Source organism: Aethalodelphis obliquidens, unplaced genomic scaffold (genome assembly GCF_003676395.1).
Source record: "Aethalodelphis obliquidens isolate GAN/ISIS:26980383/991018 unplaced genomic scaffold, ASM367639v1 scaffold70, whole genome shotgun sequence".
NCBI lineage: Eukaryota > Metazoa > Chordata > Mammalia > Artiodactyla > Delphinidae > Aethalodelphis > Aethalodelphis obliquidens.
The window spans coordinates 4,387,410-4,406,700 of NW_020838014.1; the positions used below are offsets into that span (position 1 = coordinate 4,387,410).

Below are 19,291 nucleotides of genomic sequence, written 5' to 3' on the forward strand. Positions count from 1 at the left end.
CATCATCAACCCATTTTGCTGATGAGCTGAATGGAGGCTGAGGGAGTCAGAGAAATTCCCCCAAGGTCACCCTGCTGGAGGTGAACAGGGCCATGTTTTGTGCACTTGGCCTAATGAATTTCTCACAGTGTAGGTGACAGTAGAGACACGTGGAGCAAAGCAGACTAGGACCTGGGTTCCAAGTGGAAGGCTCTGCCCTTCCTGCTGGCTCTGAAGCCAAACCAGCCTGCAGGAACCAAGGGAGAGGGGCCTGGCAGGAAGGGACCCACACCCTCTGCTCTGGACATAGGACATTCCTCACATGGACAGGGTTCAAGGTCCTCAGGGAAGGGGGGATGGGTGGAGCACATGGCATGAGGATGGGAGAGGGAGAGAGAGCTGTTCTTACAATTTTGCCCTGGGCTAAAATTTTCTAAACAGCACCTTTGAACGCCATAAAAAAATCCTCAAAACTCACTTTCGCAGGAGTTAATCATTCACTCTCTCCACAGGCCAGATGATCTTTGCCATGTGGTTGAGCTTTTGTTTGCTTTTCTTAAAAATCCTGGAGTTTGTAATTGGACCAATGTCCTTTCAGTGAGGAAGAAAGGAATTTGGGGTTCAGGACAAAGCTTGGTTTTCTTCCTTGCCCTCCATCTCCCAGGAGTTTGGAAACATTTTCTCAGTGAGAGGTTATGAATTCAGGACTCAGAATAAGTTGATCATCTATAGCTGTGGCCCTGGGGGGAGGGGGCAGTGCTATATGTAGCAGACCCTAGGAGACAAAGCACACCAAAACCAAAAAACAAATAAAATCCAAGTCACCACCCATCCTGCACCTGATTCCTTTAGGAGCTTGCTCTTATCTGGGTGGCAGCTACGTTTACCAACAGAGATCATTTCCTTACTACGTACCCTAATCAGCTTTGCACTTAGAGAGATGCAAGCCAGGGACTGTTCTATTTTAACATTTCAATCACCTTAAAGTTCATTGACCTCCTGTAAGAATTCGGTAGGCAGATTGGCTGTGTGACCTTGGGCAAGTCACCCAACCCCTCTAGACCTCAGATTCCCCTTCTGTACAGAGGAGGAGTGAGCTCCAAGGTTCTTTCCAAGGCCAGTGCTCTGCAGCCCGTAATCCTGCAGGCTGCCGTCAAAGGCTCCCCCAGCTCTGTTCCGTTGACTATTTTTGGCTCAGTGATTAGAGGGCTTGTCGGCCATACCCATATCTCTAACATTCTGACAGCTGACTGGACATTCTCACTAGACATCCCAGTGGGCCCTCCATCTTCAGATGCCCCAAGCAGACACGTCCCTCCCTTCTGCCCCTCTTCTCAGCCTAACTCCTCTGACTTCCCCTTTTCTCTTCCTGGCCCGGGAGCTGGGCACCTCAAAACCGTCTTTGCAAACTTGCTGTCCTTCAGCCTCCGTAATTCCTTCAGTTGCTGAGACCTGAACAGGCTGTCTTATGTGACGTGCCCCCCTTCTGCATAGTCTCACGACTTCTACCCAGTTCAGGCCCTTGTTACCTGTCACAGGAGCTCTCACTACTGCCCTCGCACCCTCAACAGCCCCCCTGCTTTCACTCTCTTTCACTTTCACTCCACCCATAGGAAGTGTCACTACTGGATCACCACACTAATCTCCGGCTCTAGCCAGCCTCTCCCCACTACAGACACTTGAATGGTTTCCTGTGGCCAAGTGAACAAACTACCATCTGCCCCCCACCATGTAGGCCCAACCTAATGCCCCCTTCACACGCCCCCTTTGCTTCAGCCAAACTTCGCGTCCCTCACCCAGCCTACTGTCCATCGTCCCCACGCTCTTCCTGTTCTGTCTGGAACACGGACAACTCCCGTACCTGTCTATAAAAACGACCTCTTCATCAAGGCCCAGTGCAAATGCTATGTTTTCCTTGAAACTTTCTAGGAGGCCCCCATGAAGGATCAATTTCTCCTGGATTCATTCAGTCAGCAAGTATTTACTGAGGATCAACTGTGCCCCAAGTTCTGTTCTGGGCACTGAGAATTTGGGGGCGAATGAGGTAGGTGAGTTTCTGCTCCCAGGGAGCTTACTGTTGAGGGTGACAGAACACACACAAGCAAACAGACAAGAAAATGATCGATTCTGATAAGTACGGTGGGGGAACTCTTGGCGTCACCGGCCCTGATTACAGTCTACTTGTAATGTGCTTAGTTGTCATCAAACACTACCTGGTAAACCCTCTGAAGAAAGAATCTGAGTCTCACTTCTCTTTGGAACTTCCAGGATGCCAACATCATCCCTTCTGTGTAGTGACCCCTCAGTGTGTGTTTGTGAAAGGAAGGAAAGAAGGAAGGAAGGACAGGAAGAAAGGAAGGGAGGAAAGAAGACAGGGATTTGGAAAACATTGAACAAATACGCCTAGCCAGCAGTGGAGCTGTATTTGTTAAATTCACAGTATGTTCTTATCTTGCATTTGTCATCTTTGCAATCCCTAGAGACGGCTTTCGCTGAGAGAACCTCACTCCAGGTAGGAGAGGCGACATAGGGCAGGGCAAGGGTGCTGTAGAAACCCAGGATTTCGTCCCTGCCTCACCACGTGACTCTGGAGAGTTTTGAGCAAGTTCCTTAATCCCGCGGACCCTTAGCTTCCTCAAAAGGGGATCATAAAACCTGCCTCACAGAAATGGAAAATCAAATAAGGCAGCATGTGAGAAATTGCTTCTTAAACTAAAGTACCCCATAATCTTGAAATTAATTCAGGATTATTCTAGGGCCTTGTACTGGCTTTCTTTGCAGAACACTAAGGCAGGCTATCTGCCCCCCAAAGAAGAAAGCTTCTGGATATAGGGATATTTTAAAATATTATTTCTAAATCTACCTTTTTTTTTTTTTTTCCGACCCCACCTTGCGGGATCAACTTAGTTCCCCAGTCAGAGAGTGAACCCAGGCCCTCGGCAGTAAAAGTACAGGGTCCTAACCACTGACCTCCAGGCAATCCCCTAAATCTACCATTCTTGATTCTTAAGGAAGAAAGAGTCCTGGGTTCCCAGGATAACCTCAGGCTGCCTGAGAAGCAATTGGGTTCTCTCTTACTCGTCCTTAAAACATGTCCTCCTAGGGTTGTGCCTCCTCCAGCCATTAGGATTTGTTGCTTCAAGCACGGGAGCCACACAATTGGCTTCCCTAAAAAGCATGTCCCCGTGCCTCATGCTCCCAAAAAACAAGGGGAAGTCATCTCTTGCCCTTTGCTGTGATTTGCTAGTGCTGGTATATGAAATATGGCTCGCCGTACCCTCTGCTCACAAAGCACAGGTTACAAAGACCCTGCAAACTTCTCCCTTAGCCTACTGCTCCCTTCCAACATAGCCTCAGACTCAGTTTTACATCTTCTGTGCCTTCCAGAATGCTCTCATCCCTGCAGCCCCCATGCCAGACTTAACTCCCGTGAGGTTGGAATGGTAGGGAATGACTCAGCCTCGGGATGCTGGCAGAATCAAGCCTGATGTACTGTATCACTCCAGCAAGATGTGATTTCAATAGGGTGACCACTGGGAAATAAACCGGCCCCTTGCTTGTCCAGAGTTTCCTGATGGGTTCTAGCGTTTTGGCAAAATTTCCTGCAGAGCCTTGAGCTGTGATTCCATTTTAAAATTAAGTCCTTTGAAAATGGCTTTTGGCCAGTAAGATCTACTTCTCTGATGAAGAAGGGATATATGCAATTACTTGTATCAAATACCTCTCTTGATATTTGATAAATACTAATTGAATTGAAAGAAGGGGAGAGATATACAAAAAAAAAAAACACAGTCGCTCGTTAGCACGCTTCTCATTGGTGTGTTTCTGGCACATAACCCACTCCTCTCGGACCACCTCCATCAACAGGACCCCAGGGGGTGTGCCTCCCCAGGTCCTGCTCTCTCCTCTGCCCTTAACTCACATGCTTTTTGAGGAGGGTGGGGGTGAGGAGTAGAGGGAGGATCTCTAAGAGAAGGGGTTTAATGAAGTTGCAGGGAATTAGAGAAAATATTGGTAGGATGGAATACCGTGGCAATCTTCATTCTCGCTCCTCCACTCACACCTCCTGCTGCTTCCTTGGAACATGGTAGAATACCTTACCCTCACTGTAGGAAAGAAAATCATAAGATGAAAAGAAACCGCATGGAGAGCAGGCATTTAAAGAGTGGAAGGCTTCTCTGTTGCAGGTGCACTGAACTCTCAGGGGGATGGAGTTACCTGTCGTGGCCGGGAGCTAGACCACAGCTTCCCTGTGCTGTGAGCTCCCAACCCCTTCTCCAGTGAGGTCCCAGCTGCCACTGCCCTTGAGCAGGATTGCTCCTGGATTCGCTTTCTATCCAAGGGACAAGGAATTTCACTGCCATCACCATCGGGTGGTACAAGCACAGAGCCAGGGGAGTGTTAGTGGGAATCTGGGCTTATAAGACCTTCCACTGAGGGTCTGCGCCTGTAGCTTGACTCTCCTCATTAATACACAGGAGGACATTTCACCTAAGACTCAGATTCCCCGTCTGCAAAAATGAGACCAGTAATACATACCTCATATGACTGTAGTTGAAGGGATTTTGTGAAATGTGTTTGAAAGCACACTTTGTATCAAAAGATAAACCATAATGGAAAAGAATATAAAAAAAGAACGTCTCTATGTGTATAACTGAGTCACTTTGCTGTACAGGAGAGATTGCCACAGCATTGTAAATCAACTCTACTTCAACAAAAAAATAAAGTATAATACAAATGCTAGTTACCATTGTCACAAAGATAACATACACACACACCACACAATTTTTTAAACTTTACTGTAGAAATTAACATACAGTAAAATTGGTTTGTGTGTGTGTGTGTGTGTGTGTGTACATTTCTATGACTTGCGATACATTTATAGATTTGTGTAACCATCACCACAGTGAGAATATAGAAGAATATCATTGCCTCATTCATTCACTGAAGGACATTTAGTCGTGCTGTGTTATTATTGTACTACATCGCTGGATTCAAGTTGCTAATATTTTGTTGAGAATTTTACATCTTTGTTCATGAGAGATATGGATCTGAAGTTTTATTTTCTTGTAATGTCTTCATCTGGTTTCGGTATCAGTGTTAATTTTGGCCCCATCAAATAAGCGGGGAAGTGTTTCTTCCTCTTCTCTTTGCCCTTATTTCTTCTTGAAATGTTGGTTATAATTTACCAGTGAGACCATCTGGGCCTGGAGATTTCTGTTTTCTTTTTTCTTTTTGGCCACACTGCGCAGCATGCAGGATCTTGTTCCCCCACCAGGGATCGAACCCGCGCCCCCTGCGGTGGAAACACGGAGTCTTAACCACTGGACTGCCAGGGAAGTCTCAAGATTTCTTCTTCAAACTTTTTTTTAAAATTAATTAATTAATTAATTTATGGCTGCATTGGGTCTTCGTTGCTGCACGTGGGCTTTCTCTAGTTGCGGCGAGCAGGGGCTACTCTTCGTTGTGGTGTGCAGGCTTCTCATTGCGGTGGCTTCTCTTGCTGCGGAGCATGGGCTCTAGGCGCACGGGCTTCAGTAGTTGTGGCACGTGGGCTCAGTAGTTGTGGCTCACGGGCTCTAGAGCGCAGGCTCAGTAGTTGTGGCACAGGGGCTTAGTTGCTCTGAAGCATGTGGGATCTCCCCGGACCAGGGCTCAAACCCACGTCCCCTGCACTGGCAGGCGGATTCTTTACCACTGAGCCACCAGAGAAATCCATGGCAGGTGGATTCTTAACCACTGCGCCCCCCGGGAAGTCCCCTCAAATGGTTTTAAAACTATTAGTTCAATGTCTTTAGTCATTATAGGACTATTCAGATTATCTGTTTCATCATGACTGAACTGATAGTTTGTGGTTTCTGAGAAATTGGTCCAAGTCACCTAAATTGTCAGACTTGTGTGTGTAGAGTTGTTCATAGTACTTCCCTTATTATCTCTTTAATGTCTACAGGGTCTGTAGTGATATCTCTCTTTTATTCCTGATGTTGGTAATTTGTGTCTTCTGTCCTTTTTAAACTAGATGTTTATCAATTTTATTGATCTTTTCCAAGAACCATCTTTTGGTTTCACTGATTTTTCCCTATTGTTTTTCTGTTTTCATCTTTATTGATATCTGCTCTTTTTGTTTGTTTGTTTTTGAAGCATCTCTTTTTTTAAAAAATTTATTTTATTTATTTATTTTTGGCTGTGTTGGGTCTTTGTTGCTGTGCACGGGCTTTCTCTAGTTGCAGCTGGGGGGGCTACTCTTTGTTGCAGTGTGCAGGCTTCTCATTGTGGTGGCTTCTCTTGTTGCGGAGCACAGGCTCTAGGCACACGGGCTTCAGTAGTTGTGGCATGTGGGCTCAGTAGTTGTGGCATGCGGGCTTCAGTAGTTGTAGCTCACGGGCTCTAGAGCACAGGCTCAGTAGTTGTGGCACACGGATTTAGTTGCTCCGCGGCATGTGGGATCTTCCCAGACCAGGGATCGATCCCGTGTCCCCTGCATTGGCAGGCGGATTCTTAACCACTGTGCCACCAGGAAAGCCCTGATATCTGCTCTTATTTTGTTATTTCCTTCTTTCGGCTTGCTTTGGATTGATTTTGCTCTTCTTGGTCTAGTTTCCTAAGGTATAAGCTTGGATGATTGATTTGATATCTTTCTTCTTTTCTACTATAAGCATTTAATCCCATAAGTTTCCCTCTAAGCACTGCTGTAAGTACATCCCATAAATTTTGATATGTTATATTTTCATTTTCATTTGGTTCAAAATATTTTCTAATTTTCCTTGAGACTTCCTCTCTGACTAATGGATTATTTTTAAGTGTTTTATTTAATTTCCAAGAGTGTAGAGATTTTCTCACATATGCTTCTATGACCATTAAACCTAGGAATACTGTAGAAATCTTAAAAAGCCGTTAGTTTTTGTGTGTGTGTGTGTGGTACGCGGGCCTCTCACTGTTGTGGCCCCTCCCGTTGCGGAGCACAGGCTCCGGACGCGCAGGCTCAGCGGCCATGGCTCACGGGCCCAGCCGCTCCGCGGCATGTGGGATCCTCCCGGACCGGGGCACGAACCTGCGTCCCCTGCATCAGCAGGCGGACTCGCAACCACTGCTGCACCAGGGAAGCCCCAAAAGCCGTTAGTTTTAAAACTCAATAACTTATTGAACACCTCCTGTGTGCAAGGCACTAGGCTAGGTACTGTTTTGGGTCCAAGGCTGCATGAGATTTAATTCCAGCCTTCAAGGAATTGACTGTCTAGGAGGGAAGCCAAGACTTTGGCAAATAAGTGGGATGCATGGTGGTCGGTGATACATGCTTCTGCGTGATGCAGAGCAGCACGGCAGTGGGGGTCTCTTCCAGCTGAGGTGGTCAAGGTCAAGAGTGTGAGGTGGACCTTGAAAATGGGTACGATTTCTACAGTGATGGTCTTAGGGAAGGCCATTTCTAGTTAGACAGAACTTTGCTTGGCAGTGGCAGTAGCTCCTGCCCTGTGGGCACCTCTACTCCCGTGCCCAACTGAGCCTGCTGCCACTTGGCACACTTGACCTGCTCAGTCCACACGTGTCTGGGGAATGGACTCGTGAGACTCACTAGACTGAGGGTCTTCTAAAGGTTGGAGGCAGCTCCCAGCGCCTTTAGAGAAAGGGGTATTGTTGTGTGTTTTCTGGGCCAGCAGAGGTAAAGGTGGGGGTGATAAAAATAAAAACGAAGATCAAAAGAGTATTCTACCTCCATCCTGCAAACTCACAGACAGAGCTGGTCCTTCAGCTTTGTCAGAAATTGAGCTAAGAACGTGGAAGTCAGAGACTCGAGACAGTCGAGCGACTCATTGGCAGACCCTGGAACACGCTGCCAGGTTGTGACCGTGAGTCAAATTACCTTTGGGATTCTGGCCTCTCTGGCCCACAGAAGCCAGGAAATGCTGGAGTCGCTGAAGCCAGAGAAGAGTAGAATGACAAGGGGTGGGAAAGAAAACATTTGTTTCAGGCCGGAGGTCTCCAGCTCATTGAAGAAACAGAGGGGAAAATGTGAGGTGAAAATAGCTCCCATCCCTTCCAGACACCTGAGAGGCCAACCAACAAGAAAGACTTCTGGAGAAACTGAGAATTAACAGCCATAAGTCCTCATAACCACGTCTTTTTCATTCTTCCTGAAGTTTCCAGTCATACTTCACTTCCTTTCCCATTTTTCTTTAAAAGATGATTCGCAGGGTCTGCTTTCAGCACATAAAAACAAAACAAAACCAAGGTTTCTGAAAATTTGGAATTTGCATTTTTTCCATCAATTTATTTTGCACTTGCATATTTTGTTTTTACTGAAGAATGATTGTACATGTGTTGGTGATTTAACAAGAAGGAAATACTTGTTTTAAGTCTTCTAGCAAAGACTAAAATAACTAGATTTAATTTTATTAAAAAAATTGTTTTTAAAGAAAATGGTTCATTTCTCATTGAATTTCTGCAGGCAAGTTACTTAAACTCTGTCAGTCTCAGTCTCCTTATCTGTAAAACAGAGATAATAAAACCTACCTCATGGGGTTGCCATGACGTGGGGGAAGATAAGATAGCAATCTTAAGAGCACCTTGCACTGCTGAGCAAGTGCAGAACCAAGGCATGGATATGAACTGCATGAATAAATCAATGACAGAGTAAATCACCCCAACGCCTTATGACGTCCTATCTTGGAACTTCCATATAATGCTATAAAATTGGAACTAATCTTGGTGTCTTAGTATCTGAAAGGTCGACATGACCTGTTTTCTTGTGCAAACTACTTTGTTTTAAAGAGAGGTAATTCTAAAGCAGCAAGAATTTTTATAAAGAACTAGCTTCTGATTTATGCAAAAACAAGATGTCCTGAGGGGTTTTCTATTTTTTATGGTGCTTTATAGTTCATAAATGACCTTAACATGCCTCGTCTCTTTTGCATTACCAAAATCACCCCCAGAGAAAAGGCTGGGAAGGGATCAATCACTTTGGCTTTACAAATGGGGAAGTGAAGACTCCAAGAGAGTAAAGAACTCACCCATGGCTAATAAGGGCTAGAAGTAGTCTCAAACCTAGACTCTTATGCCCAATTCTGTCTCTATGGTCTAGAGGACTATGGTTAAAGCTCTTTAAAAGATGACTGAACCCTTTTGTACTTATTGGTGCATTTTTCTACAGTGCCTACAAGCATCTGAGTCATAGTTTAGACTAATATTTCATTAGTTTTCATGATGACAGTATGTGAGATTTTACCTATATTACTTAGTTTGCAACGTGTGCTTAAACTCCAAGTATATAATGGGATGAAGTGGGGGAGAAAGAGGGAGTCAGGTGGGCTATTCCACAGGCTGCTCTGGGCTTCCTGGATTGACCACTAACCAAGCCTCTGCACTGCATGGTTCCTGCCACTTGGTTGTCCATTTTCGATTCATCTTGCCCACTTGCAGTTTTGTGCCTCCCCAAATTCAACAGGGGACAGGCCTCGCAGATGGATCTGGCCTGCTCAGGACAGATTATGACACAGTTCAAGGAATACCTGCGTCCGTTCAGACTCCCCAGGTGATCTTACTGGGATAACCCTGCTCAGGGCAGTCCTCGGAAGACACAGTAAGCTACAGTGGGTCCTGAGGTTGTGCCTGGGATCCCGTGAAAAACCCAGGAGTGTCCTCGCCTCAAGGCATACAGTCTCATTTCTCCTGTTTGTACTACCTAAACAATTGGATCTGCGAAGGAATTGGTTCTCTAATGCCTTTTCTTTCAGTGAATTCCCAACATTATTTCACGTTACCGGAAGCCGTGAGAAAGAAGCATCAACCGGCCAGCCCGTGTCCCTCGGTGAGTTGCTGTCACATTGCCCAGGACCACCCTGAGCATTGCCAGATGCTTAGCGTCCCGGGTGCCTGGGTACCAAGTGTTGCTAACCCCCTCCCCAGTCACTGTGACAACCAAACACATCCACCCAACCTCCTCCTGCCATTTTGAAATACCCATATGGCCCTCACATGAAAATCACTGAATTAGTTTGACGAGTGATTTTTTTGTTTAGAAATATCTTACCTAATGACAGAGGAGCTGGCAGGCTATGGACCGCAGGCGGAATTTATCCCATGGCCTGCTTTTTTGGGTGACTCTCAAGCTAAGAATGGTTTTCGTATTTTTAAAGAACTGGGAAGAGGAGAGGCAGCAATAGAGACTGCATGCGGTCTGCAAAGTCTATATTTACTCTTTGGCCCTTTATAGGTAATGTTCCCAACTCAACAAGCAATGACCAAGTACCAAGCACGCTGCCAGGCGCTGGTGATCCCATGACGGGTAAGACATCATTTTTGACCCGTGCGGGAGAAAATAAATGAGCCTTCACAGCAAGTGCAGTGGGGTCATACACACGTTGCTAGGGAAGCACCAATGAGGGTCACCCAGCTCAGCCTTGGGACTGAGGGCGTGCAGATGGGGGAGCCTTCCAAGAGGGGGCAGCAGGTAAAATGAGTCTGGAAAGAGAGGAAGCTATTAGCCAGGAGAAAGTGGGGGGAGGGTGATGAGGTAGAAAACAGCCTAGACAGACAGAGAGAGAGAGACAGAGGGTGCAAAAGTTGTGAGCGGGACGTGAGGTAGAGAGTGTCACGGGCTGAAGCTGGAGCGGGGCGCTGAAGTTTGTGCCTCACAGCTAGATGCTGGACTCTACCAGATTCAGATGCTGGCCCCGTCACTTAGGACCTGCGTGGCTTTAAGCAAAGTACTTAACCTTTGGTGCCTCATCTGTCACATGTGGTTGGGAAGAGTACCTGTCCCATGGGGCTGCTGAGAGCATTAGATGAGACAGTACATGCAAGGCATGCAGAACTGTGCCAGCCGATAATGAGCCCTTGGCGAACGGTGGTGATCGTTGTTGTTGCTGAGGTCATTGCTCTTATTATGCTCTCAGTGATGGGAAGGCACTGAAAAACTGTGAGCACCTACTGTGTACCTGCCTTTACGTGAGTCACCAGGAATACAGTGGTCTTACTTGTCTTATGACACCTGTACGAGACGTAGGCCTCACAGAAATCCAGTCAAAAAGGGTTGTGACTATGGGGCTCCCTGGTGCCAATTGCCGGCGTGTTCAGGAAATGGTAATGATCCAGCCATCCTTTGCTGAAGTTGCTTAGGATCAGCTGCAAGCGTAAGAGTGGGTATCTGAGAGCCCAGGGAGGCAGGTTGGCCAAAAGAAGGGCATTAAGAACTCCTCAAGTCGAAAGCCACGTGCTTCCCACTTTCTCCTAAAAGGAAAATACCGAACATGTTTAATAGTGGAGGAAAGTATCAAGCCTTCATGGTACCAGACTCACACTTGGTCCTGGACAGCTTTTCTTTGCCTCAGTGGCCCTACCAACTCAGCAACTCTCCGAAATTGCTTTGGCCTCATGGAATCCTTCCGTGGGTCTCTGCTTCTTCAGACCCTCTCTGCGTGTAGTCCAATCCACAGCTTGGACAGACACGGGAGGCCCTCACCCATGAGTTGGGCCCACCTGGGTTTCTCCGCCCTGGAAGTGGAGTCCACAACTCAGCCAGGGCTTGTGCTGGACAGAAGGGGAGTCACTTCCTGCCCTCCCTTGTAGAGCATCCCTCTAGCTGCTCTGCTCCTGGGACCTTCTCAGACACAAACTTAGCCTGCAGGAGAGGTGGGGAGGAAGTGCCAATTGGCTGCAGGCAGGTCTGCACCCCGTCAGCTCATTCCTCCTGCTGACAGTGCAGTGGGTTGAGAGAGCTCCCCTCCTTCTGTGGAGCCCTTCCAAGGCCTCTAAGCTGCTGGTGACCTGCAAGTTCAGTTGCCTCTCCGTGTGGGTTGGCCATGTGGCAGCGAACCCGCTGTGGGAGTTCTGAGGATGCAGCCCTCAGGTTGAGTATGGTGGTGGTGGGGTCCCCGGGATGCCCTTAGCCCACGTGCTGCTGTCCCCACTGCAGGAGCAGCCCGAGCTGGTAAGCCGGCAGCCTCCGCCCGGCAGCGCAGGGCCCGCGCTGGTCGGTCTCTGACTATGCAATCTCTAATGGCTCTGGGTCCCTTTGAGGAGGAGGCATTCCCTTTGCTATTATTATCTAATAATGAGGCAGTGTTCCTGTTTTCTGAGGCTTTCTGGTTGAGCACACCGTACTCTGTGAGGAAATACGCTCTTATTTATTTTCTCTCCAGAATATCAAAGTTGACAGCACAGAGACATAGGTCTGTGGTCAGTTTCAGACCATTTACCTCTCCCGGTCCCACACTCCTCTCCTTATCAGCCACCCTGTCGCCTGCCCCTGGGCCTCCAGCCCTCTCACCCATGTACCACCTCTTTAGAGCACTCACAGTGTACAGCACTCAGCACTTTGCTCCAATGTACCCATTTCATTCTTACAATAGCCCTAGGAGGTAAGTATTATTATTGTTCTCATTTCACAGCTGAGAAAACCTGAGGCCTGGAGAGGATCAGGCGGTTCAGTAACTTGCGCAGGGTCACACAGCTTGTCAGCAGCAGAGCACAGATTCAAACCCGGGCCATCTGACTCCATCATTTGTGCTTTTAACTCGTGCTATTCAGCCCCCAGGTCTGGTGCTTTTCCTGTGTGGCTCTACATACAGAACAAACTGGAGGTACGTGACAGGTGGCATCCGGGCCAGCGGACACCGTGGAGCCGAGGACACAGTCGATCAGCGCAGACGACCTCCCACGTGAGAAGCGGAGCCCTGTGGAAGCCTTAGGCCATTCAAAGTGGATGCAGCTCTCCTTTCTCCCTGAGATGTTCCCAGAGCTTCTCAGGTAACCCCAGCTGCTGTGCCTGACATCCCTGTGGGAAGCCCAGCACCTCCAGAGCAATTCCTGGAATTCTCAAAGCTTCCTAGAACCAGACTTGGTTTGAGTAAATGAGCTACGGACAACTGGGTACTGGACGCCCGGGCTCTGGGACCAGCTGTCCGGGCACGGCCAGCAGTAGGCCACGGGGACCCTGCCCAGGAACACCCAGTGGACACATCTTGGGGTCTGTCATGGTGTCCCTCTGGGGCTGGGCCTGTCTGTGTAAACAGACACAGGTGTAATTCACAAGGGTGTGCTTCACAGGTTGTCCCTTTGTGTCTTTATCTTCCCCCACGTGTGTGTGTGTGTGTGTGTGTGTGTGTGTGTGTGGCTTATGTCAAATGTGGGTATGTACCAACATGAGCATAAAATGTGTCAAAGTCTGTGTGTGTGGAACAGAGAGGCTGGAGGTATGTAGCTGTGCGTCCACGTGTGTGCGAGTGGGCTGACTCTGCTAGCGGCTCTCAGCACACTCCTAGTGGCTTATAGCCACCTTGGCATTCCTCCTGTGCCACTCCAAGGCCCTCAGCAATGTTCCAAGACCATCTGGGCCCTGTTTCGCAGAGCAGGCAAGCACTGAGGTGGCTTAGTTCTTTGTTGGCTTCCGTTCCTGTAGGAACAGCCCCTCCAGCTTTCCTCTACTCCCACTGGTTTCTGCTCTCCTCTGCTGCTCTGGCCCCCCCATGTGGACTGCCCCCTGGGCCCCATCAGAGGGAGCTGGCAAACGTTTGGTTTGGAGGCAGCTTTTGAGCTAAAGAAAAGACAGCACCCAAGAGTCCCCGGCGCCATGGCAGGACCATGTCCGTGAACCTCAGCATTCCACGCTCCATCCCCTTCTGATCTGAGCCTGTCCCCCCAACCCAGGTGGGCACAACTCATGGGGGAGGGCCCTCCCCTCTCCAGTCATTCTGCCTCTGATTGGTTCCAGTGGGGAGTAGCAGGACCCTCCGAGATGCCTCGGGGCTCCTCTCTAGATCTCTGAGGATTGTACTCACAGCCTCCATGGCGCCCTCAATGCTGGGAGAACTGGGGACTGTCAGGGCTGTGACAACCTGTGACTATTTGGACTTTGATGGAGAGGGAAAGGCGAAGCTGCTGATGGGATGTCAGGAGAGAAGTACCAGTTCAAGAAGCAGATGTGGGAATTGGGTTCTGCAGCCTGGCAGGGAGAGGCAGCTCTTGGCACCGGCTGCCAGAGGGCGGATGCTAAGTCACTCCCTCTGCAGCAGTTCTCCTGCGCGATTTCCTGCACTCCCTCCTCCTCAGCACCTGTGCCCGGGGCTTCGGGATGTGACTGACCACCCACCCCCCATGCTCTTTGGCAGTGGGGCTTAGGCAGGGTGCCCGCAGCTGGGGACTCTCTTAGGATGAGGGAAAACAATCAGAAAGCTCTGTGACATCAGACAAAGTGCTTAAGCCCTCTGTGGCTGTTTTCTAATCTGTAAAGTGGGGATGGTAACAGGGTGATGGTGAGAGTTGAGTTACTGTATGGACAGCACTTAGGACAGTATCTGGCACGTAGAAAGCACTCAACAATTGTTTGCTGCTATTAAGACAATCCCAGAGGTCAATCTGGCCTTTTCCCAGGGTTCGCAGGGCATGGGGGGTAAGGGAGGGTAGGGAGACCTGTCTTTCGTGGTGTCAGGCCTTGGAGGAAGGGAGCATCAATGCCCTTCACCCCTGGAAAGGATTCACACTGTCCTGGAATTATTGGGTGCATCTGGGATGCCTGGTGGACCCAGCCCAGGGCCGCCTCCCTGTCAAGGCAGGTGAGGGCTGCAAGCATCGCAAAAACCTACCCTCCCAGGACAGGACCTGTCTTTCCGGGCTCTTCTCTCATCTTTGAAGTCTTTTCTTAAAGGTCAGTAAAGCAGAGAGACCCCTCTAGAATTCATCTCTGGTGATAAGGGCAGCAGACACGGGCTCTAAAAATAAACCTTAATAAGATTTTAAATACACACTTTCCACAACAATTCCGATCACGATTCTTGTTTCTTTCCCGGAGCAATGTGACCTATAGAGAAACCCATCCCCACAGAGGAGGAAATGTCAAAGGCTTCCAGAGTGTGGCACTGAATCTGGATAAGGCTTTGCTCTGGGGTCCAGCCTCGCCAGAAGGCCCTCCAGTTTTTGCACTGGGAGGCCCCTTTCCAGTCCCACCCCAGGGGTGCACCTGGTTCTCCCACCTTCACCCCCACCCCAACTGGGGTGAACCTGAGCCCCGTGGCAGCATTTCTGTCCCCAGAAGCCAGGAGGGACAGGAGAAGCTGTCTCTGCTTTGTTACACGTCGCCCCCCCCCACACCCCGTCCCCCCGCATGCAGCTCTCAGAGGTGGTGGATGGGGACCATCGAGGCTGACTAGTTTACTGGGTCTGGGGCCAGCCTAGTGGGCACACAGGACAGTGAGGGTGCTGTGCAATGCCCAGGAGGAGGCTCGGGCTCCGGGTCTCCAACAGCTCAGCGGGCCGACTGGGACAAGCCAGCCAAAGCATGCTGCAGAGAAGTCTCTCCAACTCCTTCTCAGAGCAAAGCGAGAAAAGGTCAGCGGGGTGCTGGGATCGCTGTCAGGACACCGGCTTTCTCCTGGGGCGTTCTAAACTGGGGGTGGAGGTGGGAAGGGAGGCTGCACCGGGGGGTAAGGGAAGAAAGAAAAAGGCGGGGAGAAAAGGGGGGAATGGTACGGGGGAGGAGAGTAAGGGGAAGGAGAAAGTTGGGAAAGAGAAAGGAAGAGAGGGTGGAGCCAGGAGAAGGGCGGGGAGAGGGCGACAAAGGCCGCAATGCGGCCGGCGCTCCCCGCGCTCCGATGCGCCCGCGCTGCAGCCGGTGGGACCCGCCATCCCCGCAGGGGCGTCTGGAGAGGGGGCGCGGGAGCCGCGGGCAGGGTTGGGGTGGGAGGAGAAGGAAGGAGCTGGGGAGGAAAAGGGGCGGAAGCACAGGGCCCGGGAGGTTTTACTGACGCCGCCCTGGGAGGTGGGGTGGGGAGGGGTGGCGTGGGGCGCGGGCCGGCTCCCACCTGCGCCCCCAGCGCCGGGCGGCCCTGCGCCGCATCCCGCCGCCGCCCGCTGAATCGCCTCCCACGTACTGGTATTTTCTCCTAGCTTTCAGTTGAATGGTGGAATGTTTTCACCATTTCCTTCCTGGAGCTGAGGTTGAGGCCCACTCTCTCCGCTGGTATGAAATATTATTCTTGTACTCTCGCTTTTGACTCTGGTTTGGGATTTGAGAATGGAGAAGGTACATTCTCTCATAATTAATTTAGGTGGCTGTCACTGTGGTCACAGCTGGCCCCAGGCAAAGAGCAGAGCCTGAGAAATTGAGGCCATGCAAAGGAAATAATAACATGGCCTGCATGGGCCACAAAGAGAGCCTTACTTAACCTACTGCTAAGTGGCGGAGCTCGCCCGCGCTTCGCGCTCTTCTCTCCAGCACCCGCTGTGCGTGAGCACTAACCATCTACCAAGCATTTGTTATACTGCCTCATTTAACCCCCAGAGTCACCCCGTATATTAGCTTTCACAGCCCCCTGTTACAGATCAGAAAACTACAATTCAAAGAGGTTAAGAAATTTGCACTCTTCCAGCAGCAGGAAAAGCTCGGAATGGAACCATGATCTCTCCTGTATACCAGGCAGCCCCTCCTGATTCTTGTCTTTGCAATCCCAACATTCCCAGTTTCCTCCATCCCCCTCTCTCTCCTTATCCCACCCACAGTGAGGTTTCAGGCCTGAAGTGTCCCCTTCTCGTCCCTCCCCAGGATTTGCCTTTTAAATAGAATCTAAGCTTCAGGTGAAAGAGCCATGTCTTAAGGGAACTGATTTAAGTGACAGCCAAGAAGGCAGAGCGGTACTGTGGGCGCAGCAAGCCCTGCAGTCCCGCCCCCCGGCCCCCCGCAGCCGCTAGAGAAGCCGGGCCCTTTCTATCCGTGGGCTGGCCTTTACGGGGGAAAAGAGGAGTGCCTGGACCTTAGCTGAGAAGCTACTGCGTGCCTGGCACATTCTGCCGCACGCTTCGTAAATGTTACCCCTTGATCCCTCACAGCTACCCACGAGGTGGTCGCTACTCTCCGCATCTCACAGAAAGAGGAAACCGGGGTCTTCTCAGAGGTGAAAGAACTTGCCCAAGGACATGGTGCTAGGAAGTGCCTGAGTTGGAATCGAAACCCATTCATTCATTCCTTAAGCGTATTTTTATTCTTTATGATTTTTGCTGTGTGCAGGGATATGGAGATGAGATATGATCCTCCCCTCACTGTTTATGCTCCCAAGAAGGCGAATAGACATGAGCAAATCACTACAGTTAGGTGTTGTATGATAGTTGCCGTATGGGGTGCTGTGAGCCGACCACAAACGCTAAATCGTGGCCAATTCCACGTAGGCAGGCGGTGGGGAAGTGGAAGGGAGCCAGGAAGAAAAGAAAACCTTTTTGAAAGAGACCTGTTCAGCCGGGCGTTTTTCTTCCCCCTCCCCCGCGTTGCCTCCAGAAATCACTGTGATATGGGGGAGGGGAGCACCGGGGGCTCGGACGGGGCCTCTTTGAATGTCCCTTGATGCCCATGCTCAGGGCCACCCGACTTCACTGCAGCATTCTGAGGATTATTAGATCATTATGGAGTGCCCTGCATTTCATGGTATATTTGGGCATCCTAAATGGGCAGGAATCATCTTTTTATTTTTTTCCCCTGCTTTCCCAGTTCAACAGGAGATGATTTTAAAATATGCTTGACTTGAAGAACAGGATTAAAAAAAAATGTGGGGAGCCTGAGGTAAAAATGGAAACGAGATGAAACCCAAAGTATTTTCAAGGTGTCTTTCTCTGTGTTTCTATTTTGCAGGTTTTAAAAGCAGAATTAAAGTGTAAAGAAGAGGGAAATGGCTCTGATGCAGCATTTACATAAGAAACATTCAGAAAAAGAGGCTGTGATGCTGAAAGTTTCCTTATTATACTGCACTAAAAATCTCCCTTGGGATCGGCGGAAGTTTAAATTAGCTGGGGAGTGGAGGAAATAAAATCCCCCTTTTCAAATTGCAAATCTCTCCCAAACTGAACATTTCGCCTGAGGAAATGGCCATACTGTGTTCAGGAGCAGACAAAGCCCTCTTTGATTGAGGGCTCCACCTTCATCAAGCCTTCATTACAATTCCCTGACTCGCACTGCATCCGCCGGACAAGTCCCTACACTGCGCCGAGGGCTACGTCACAGGCCTTGAGCGTCTCTCTCAAGGAGGCCCTTGTTTTAGTGGGTGTGCAGTTTGCTCTAGAAATGTGTCCACAAGCCATATAATTGACTCGAGAAATCAAAGTCAGTGGAAATAGCACAAAATGTCATCCACTTCCACAACCCCCTATTTATTTTATTTTATTTTATTTTGCGGTACGCGGGCCTCTCCCTGTTGGGGCCTCTCCCGTTGCGAAGCACAGGCTCCGGACGCGCAGGCTCAGAGGCCATGGCTCACGGGCCCAGCCGCTCCGCGGCATGTGGGATCTTCTCGGACCGGGGCACAAACCCGTGTCCCCTGCATCGGCAGGCGGACTCTCAACCACTGCGCCACCAGGGAAGCCCCCACAACCCACTATTCTGAACGTGTGTATTCCTATATGTTTTCTCCAACAACTATCAAATATTTACATGTTAAACTGCAAAGAATTCACATAATGCCATCAACACAGTGTCCCGGCTCTCTATGGCTGCATAAGGAGCTACCCTAAACTTGGTGACTTCAACAGCAAACCGTTTGGTTAGGTTGTTGTGATTTTGTAGCTCAGGAAGGAGGGCGGGGCTCAGCTGCTGATTCCCCTGCTCCAGGTGGTGTCAACTGGGATCACCTGGTGATATTCAGCTAGTTAGTGGGGCTGATCCGGAGGGTCCAAAACAGTTTTATTCACACATGTGGCACCTTGGCAGGGATGGCTGGAAGGGTGGACTCCATGGGCCCCTCTCTCTTCCTGTAGACTCAAGCCCTCTCTGTACAGTCTCTCCAGCCAGGTGGCCAGACTCTACGTAACAGCTCTGTTACCACTCATACGGCTCCCCACATGACAGGCCAATAAATTGAGGACAGGTTATCGGGGCAAGGAATAGCGGCTTTATTTGGAAAGCCAGCAGACCAGGAGGATGGAGGACTAGGGTCCCAAGAAACTCTCTTGAGTTAGAATTCAGGCTTCTTTTATACTAAAAGAGGAGGGGGTGTGGGTGGCTCCTGCAAACTTTATTTTTTTTTAATTAATTTATTTATTTTGGGCTGCATCAGGTCTTCGTTGCTGCACAGGCTCTCTCTACTTGCAGTGAGTGGGGGCTACTCTTCGTTGCGGTGCACGGGCTTCTCATTGCGGTGGCTTCTCTTGTTGCGGAGCATGGGCTCTAGGCACGCGGGCTTCAGTAGTTGTACCACGTGGGCTCAGTAGTTGTGGCTCATGGGCTTTAGAGCACAAACTCAGCAGTTGTGGCGCACGGGCTTAGTTGCTCCGCGGCATGTGGGATCTTCCCAGATCAGGGCTCGAACCCGTGTTCCCTGCATTGGCAGGCGGATTCTTAACC

General features: G+C 49.7%; 1 protein-coding gene across 8 annotated transcripts in view; it reads left to right on the forward strand.

Moving 5' to 3' along the window:
- MAB21L3 (mab-21 like 3) overlaps nucleotides 1–18,145 on the forward strand; it is a 54,853-nt gene extending 36,708 nt beyond the window's left edge. The window contains exons 7-9 of one of the 8 annotated variants that reach the window (XR_003429568.1): nucleotides 1,909–2,023; nucleotides 9,708–9,781; nucleotides 10,187–12,620. Coding sequence is in view for 2 of the 8 variants with exons in the window: in XM_027091051.1 (XP_026946852.1) it covers nucleotides 12,502–12,636 (135 nt within the window). In the remaining 6 variants the exon portion in view is untranslated. Of the gene's footprint in view, nucleotides 1–1,908; nucleotides 5,282–9,707; nucleotides 9,782–10,186; nucleotides 15,390–17,587 lie in introns of those variants that run through there. The other 7 variants (XR_003429569.1, XR_003429567.1, XR_003429564.1 and 4 more) reach the window with 7 other exon arrangements.
- Nucleotides 18,146–19,291: the final 1,146 nt, after the last annotated feature.